Here is a 6,628-nt window from a genome sequence, read left to right on the forward strand (position 1 = left end):
CAACGCAAAGTTATTATTTAATATTATTGACACACAAATTTCGGGTGGGATGGTTCTAGTAGTATAAATAGTTATGGGTATCTAACAGGGTAGTTAGTTCTTCAATAACCCAACCGCAAGACAAACTAAAATGAATCGTATGGTACGTAAATATACAGTGATAAGTGAATTTCGTGGTAATTGCGTTGAAGATGAGTAGTTGAAAGTTCAACTACTTTTACTTTCATTTTTTTTCAAATTTATTTAGAAGATACAATACAAGATGAATTACTAAACACTTATTCATTCTCAGATTATATAAACAGTGATAAATTTACAAATCAAAATGATATTTAACTTCTGCAATCAATTTGTAATCTATTTTCGACATATATACTGCTTTTAATTGGTATTTTTTTGAATTTGTCGGTTTTCTCAAATTATAAAGTAGTACCTTTCTCATTTTCCACGTATATCCTTTGTTTATTCCCTCTTTGAATTCGTTACTATTTTTTTCAATCCCTATTCAAATCCATTTCTAAATATATCACTAAATCTTTCTCATTTTCAAATTTTATTGCTAATTTTCCTTAAAATTCAGATGTTTTTGTGATTTTTCTTCTTCTCCTTCAGTATTCTGATTTTCAGTTCCCTACATCTTCGTCCATATCCAAGAGTTCTCGTCATCGTCGTCATCGTCGTCGTCGTCGTCGTCGTCTTCATCATAGCAATTCATGATTTCTGTTAATCATTTACTCTGTTTTGGCCATTCATATGTCAAATTGTATTAAAACTTCTCCTTTTCTAAACATTTTTAATTTTAAGGAACTGCATGGTACTAAATTTGGTGCGTGAAGTTGATGTAGATCGCCAGGAACAATTCTAGAAGGCAGAAACTCGAAAACTTGAAACTTGAGGTTTTCGTTCTTCTTCTGATTCTTTTTCATTTTAAAATCGCTCATGCCACGTGCAATTAGTCTTCAGTTATTACATTTTCCATAGATCTCTCTTTAATTATTATCATTTACCAGTTTTTGTTTTCATTTATTCTCTTTACTATCGATTTTCAAACTTTATCGTACTACTATGTTTTTTTTAGCTCTTGAACCGTTTTTGGACGAAAACAATTTTCAATAATCCCAATTTCATCACATTGTACGTCAGTATCAATGAAAATGATTATTAACTTTACTTAATAGCGGATTTTTGAGCTAATTATTAAACAGTGTCCTTAAATATCACAGTCTATTTAAATCAATTGAATCGTTAGTACGAGGTGTCTTCAAAATAGTCCCTACGTGGTTTAGAACTGTTTATTTACATCAAAAATGAAGAAATGTTAATAAAAATGTATCAAATATGCACGTGCATCTTCCCATTGTATGCAAATCACTTTCTAAATTTAACTTTAACAAAAATCTAATTACGATCAATCTCAGATCATCGCAATTTGATTGTATTTACTTTGTAACAAAAACCGTCTCATATAATTGATTTTGAAATGGTAAAAGTTGAGCTTAATCTATCTGGTCATTAGTAAAATCTTTTTGCAAATCCTCTAGTTACATAATTTGTTTATAAACGACTTCTTTAAATAAGACAATGATTTGTCTTCTTTTTAATAGGTATATTCTGATATAACAAAGTTTACATAATGTATCATTCGCTTCCTATATAGTCTATTGCTAGCTTTATATTTTTTTATTGAAAAGAAATTATATGTTTAATGATTAATGCTTATCCACTTTTCGGTTTTCAGATCCTAGTCCTTTCTGCTCTTATCAGTGTTTCACTGGGTCAACAGAGCAATCAAGCCGAACCAATAGCTATTGTTCGATATGAAAATGAAGGAGTTAATGCTGATGGATCATACCAGTGGAAGTAAGTTTTCTACTTTTGGAATAGCGTGCTGGGTAAACAATATAAAAATAATTAGCTTCTTAATACCAACAATGAAACGAAAGTTGAAAGGTTATTCATTTTGTTATAGCTTTGAAACTGCCAATGGAATAGTTGCTGAAGAGCAAGGTTCCATTAAGGAAGTCGAGGAAGGTCCAGGACCAGATGTTCAAGGACAAGTACAATACACCGCTCCAGACGGTTCTCCAATTTCTCTTTCTTACATCGCTAATGAAAACGGTTTCCAACCTCAAGGTAGCCATTTACCCACACCTCCACCAATTCCAGACGAAATTTTGAAATCTTTGGAATACAATGCAGCACATCCTGAAGAAGACAATGAAGAACAAAACAGAATCCAGAGAAGGCAGGCAGCCGCTGCTGCTCAATCTCAAAAAAACAATAACAGGTTTAGATATTGAGCATCTTGATGTTCTGAATATATGTATTTAATTGTAAATATTTGAATAAAAATATAAAATCAACGTTGTTGTTTTATTGAAAAAATCGAAATCGAAAATAAGCGAAAAATTTAAACAGCATAAATTTTTCAATACGAATCTAAACATTCTAAACATTCATTACGATCTTCTTTCAAATCTGAAAACCATAATCGAGGTTATACCACGTCACATGTCAAATCGTTTAATTATTACACAATTTTCACCTAAAAAAGTTACTTTGAACATAAAAAATTGAAATTTGCCTTCATAAAAAATGAAGCTACCTTGTTATTAATTTTCGATTAGTTCCTTAATTATAACAATCGATTCAATCATCCATCATTCACTAAAATATTTATTTGAATCGAAAAATCGATTTTATTCAGATAGATACAAGTAGATTTATTCATTCAATTCCTTCTCGAATCGTTTGGAAAATTGTATTGGGCTTAATAATCCATCACTGTCACGAAATTATCACTAATTTTGTAAAAAATTTCTCTGATAATAAAACTGGTGTTACCTTTTTACAAATTTTTTAAATTCAGGATACAATCGATTCAATCATCCACCATTCACTAAAATATTTATTTGAATCGAAAAATCGATTTTATTCAGATAGATACAAGTAGATTTATTCATTCAATTCCTTCTCGAATCGTTTGGAAAATTGTATTGGGCTTAATAATCCATCACTGTCACGAAATTATCACTAATTTTGTAAAAAATTTCTCTGATAATAAAACTGGTGTTACCTTTTTACAAATTTTTTAAATTCAGGATACAATCGATTCAATCATCCACCATTCACTAAAATATTTATTTGAATCGAAAAATCGATTTTATTCAGATAGATACAAGTAGATTTATTCATTCAATTCCTTCTCGAATCGTTTGGAAAATTGTATTGGGCTTAATAATCCATCACTGTCACGAAATTATCACTAATTTTGTAAAAAATTTCTCTGATAATAAAACTGGTGTTACCTTTTTACAAATTTTCTAAGTTCAGAATACAATCGAATCAATAATTCATCATCCACCAAAAGCTTTTAATGGAATTATCGATTTAACAGAGCATTCGACCAAGTCAACATTCGTTATAGCAACTATTCTAATATCTTCATCAATTTTTTGAATTTGGTAATGTCAAGTGAGGCATGACGGGCCTATCAGAAAGCTATGTACTCAATGGTACTTGCCAGCACTCCATCTTAGTATTGAACTATTTAACTATTTCGCGAAACGATCATTGCCTTTGAAACTTGTTCCGCTAGTATGTTTCGAAGTCAGCTAATGCCAAAAATGGATCAGGAAAGCAGCATACGACTCATTAAACCTTATCAAAGGTACCGATTTGTATGGGATGCCCAATATAAGGCACATAATAACAGAATGATGCATGGAAGGATGGTGTAGGCGTCTTGTATTCCCTCTTTTCTTTTTCTTCTCCAAAAAATCATCGTCATAGCTTCAAATGCTAACTCTGTATTTATTCTCTTTTGACCTGTCTAGAATCCGAAACGTTTTGTTGTGTCTCCCGAAGATATTTGCGCGCAGTGACAACCCGCCATCAGATTTATATCGAGTAAATGATATATTTTGAATCTAAATCTGTTCCTACAAGATGCGTCCAACGTTTGCGTCAACATTCTCCTTCCAAGCAGGCTGGAATCCTACCTAAACTTACAGCATACAACAGATAAAACTTATTTTCAAATAAACCGGATGATACTGGAAACTTTGGTCTTCATACAAAACACGTAGCAATAAAACGCAAGACGACAAGAAGTGTGTGTAGATGCACTACAACTATTGGTTCCATCTTCGTTCCAATGTTGGGTATTCCTTTATGAAAAAAACCAAAAACCAACTTTCGATGGTCAACATTGGAAGCAAAATTTTGGACGTATCGGAAAGAATTCTTCGAATTACAATTATCTATCTTGGGCGCGTGTTTTTGAATGGTGTAGGCGCTTTAGTGAGGACCGAGAGAGCACTGAAGATGACCAGCGCCCAGGTCGCCCTGTGACTGTTTCAGCTCCGGAAACACTGACCAAAATCAACCAAATTGTGCGCGCAGATCGTCGAATGATCATCCGGATGATTGCTGAGGCAGTAAACACCGATAAAGAAACAGCTAGAAAAATTTTACACGAGAAATTGTACATGACAAAAGTCTGTGCGAAATCTGACCCCTGGCCAAACGGTTTTGCATCAACGGATCTGCTCAGAATTTCTTGAAAGGATAGAAAAAGATTTGCTTTGAAAGGGACCCGATTTGAATCGATGGAAGTGGTAAAGAAGAAAACGGCAGAGCTCCTAAAGTTCCTCACCAAAAAAAGACTTCCAGAACTGCTTGATTGATTGAAGGGGAGTATTCAAACGTAGAATATTTTTTATAATAAAACCTTTTTCGTAACCTCGTATGATAAATTATATTTGTTTTTATATTTGTTTTCACTCTCTAAAAATGACTTGTAAAAAGGAAAAAACCATTAACAAAATCCATCATTGAAAAAAATCTATATTATCCGTGCTTCGAGCATTCAAGTATGCGGTACAAAAATTCCAAAGAAATTTATATTCTGACGATGTTTTTTGTCATCGGAGGTTACTTAGGAGCGGTGCCGTTGAAAACCGGGAAAACTTATGGGAGGTTTTGTGTTATTTCAACAACAATTATCAGTATTATTAACGTTTTTCTATTTTTAATGAAGTTACATTTGAGGAATATGTTGAGGAATCCTATAAGTTACAGTTATTTGGCTCGCCCGGTTTTGTTCACTTGTTTTCATTTAATTGGTGCTAGTGATATTTTCAGACGAGATAATTCCTACAAAACCATCATCGATAATATTTTTATATTGGAAATGAATTATCCAAGGAAAATTGATACTTTTTATCGATTTATTGAATTGGTTGGAATTATGATTTTACCTTTTGGTATACTGTCAGAATTTTACATTTTCCACTTTGACTTCATACAATTATTCAACCTCCTCTTTCATTTTTTCACGATACTCAAACTTTCTATTATTGTTATGATTATTACTTCTTTCCTCAATTATTTATATAATAAATACAGCGTTATAAACAAAATATTATCACAAGCAAATTCTTGTCGGTATAATAAATTTGGATACTTGAAACATGTACGAAATCTCAAAAAGCTACTCCAAAAACTGCATCAAACTGCTATGGAGGGTAATGAAAAAATGGGAGGATTTTGCTTGATATTATTCATGTATGCTTTTTGGCGTGCAATCGAATCTTTATTGTACGTTGTTTTATGGAAAAATTACGACACTTTCTTCCTTTTTTTTATAACTTATAACATTGTAGTAGTACAGGTAAGTATTTACTTATGTTATTCAATTTTTTATTTGCTTTAAAACACTATAAATTTGGTTCCTTTGTGACCAGCTGTTAACCTATGTCCCAACAGTTTATTGGATACTTCTGTAGCCAATTTTGGGTTTTCCCTGTATAATGACAGAGCCCCAAGTCCGACCGAAACATCATATCGTCTCCAACGTGGTATTGACGTACAAAAGCGAGGTAATCTTGAATATAGCTTTCAAAATTTGGACGTGAAGGAGAAGGTTATTAGCAATTCTCAGAAGACAAATAAATGTTTATTTCCTCCAGATCTTTATCGTCTACTTCAACACAAGTGTTGTGAGCCCAGCGCCCACAGATCTGGCTGCCCAGCCAAGGTTCCGACGATGCCAGCAAATTGTTGTTAACATCACTACAATATAAGCAAATGGCATCTTCGTCATTGTTCTTTTGTTTTTTGGTTGAGTGTTTGGTATTTTATTAGCATTCTTTTGAGACGAGGATGATTAGAATTGGATATTTTCCCCAGCTATTTCAAAATTTATTTATCAGTATTCAAATTGTGTGTCTTTTTGTTTTTAACTGCCAATTGGCATGCTAGATTGATTGTTGTTAGTCCAAAAAGACACTATTCCATATCTTTCAGGTAGGTTTCACCGTCTTGTTAGGTGTAAATATAGATTTTTTCGGGCCTAAAGGTAAACCAATAATAACTTCAACCCCATCCTTAGTTTTCTTAACATATCGCTCTGAAATAGTCTCAGGCACTGCGTATGCAGAATCAGCTTTTTCTGTGCTTCATTTCTTTGCTTAAAACTTTATCTACAGCTATTTTCATGGAATCTATCGATCATTTTCTTTTTTTGGTTTTTTTCTTGTAAGTACGTACCATGATTTTACCTAAAAAAATAAAAAATCAATGTTATTTATTGAGAAACTTAAATGAACTTAAAGCCACAACCTCA

The 6,628-nt window shown here is 32.4% G+C and overlaps 1 protein-coding gene across 1 annotated transcript; it reads left to right on the top strand.

The window, feature by feature from the left end:
* The first annotated feature begins 108 nt into the window (after positions 1-108).
* On the top strand, positions 109-2,363 carry LOC130899911 (endocuticle structural glycoprotein ABD-4-like). Its single transcript, XM_057810093.1, has 3 exons — positions 109-142; positions 1,739-1,860; positions 1,970-2,363. The coding sequence occupies exons 1-3, from the start codon at positions 131-133 to the stop codon at positions 2,298-2,300; spliced, it is 465 nt and encodes a 154-aa protein (XP_057666076.1). The 5' UTR covers positions 109-130; the 3' UTR covers positions 2,301-2,363.
* The last annotated feature ends 4,265 nt before the right edge of the window (positions 2,364-6,628 follow it).

The sequence above is a fragment of the Diorhabda carinulata genome, chromosome 12 (assembly GCF_026250575.1).
Source record: "Diorhabda carinulata isolate Delta chromosome 12, icDioCari1.1, whole genome shotgun sequence".
Classification (NCBI taxonomy): Eukaryota; Metazoa; Arthropoda; class Insecta; order Coleoptera; family Chrysomelidae; genus Diorhabda; species Diorhabda carinulata.

Bases quoted from the DNA above. Each gene is read 5' to 3' on its own strand.
- LOC130899911 (XM_057810093.1), top strand. The intron at 1,861-1,969 runs GTAAGTTTTCTA...ATTTTGTTATAG, and splicing joins GATGGATCATACCAGTGGAA to CTTTGAAACTGCCAATGGAA.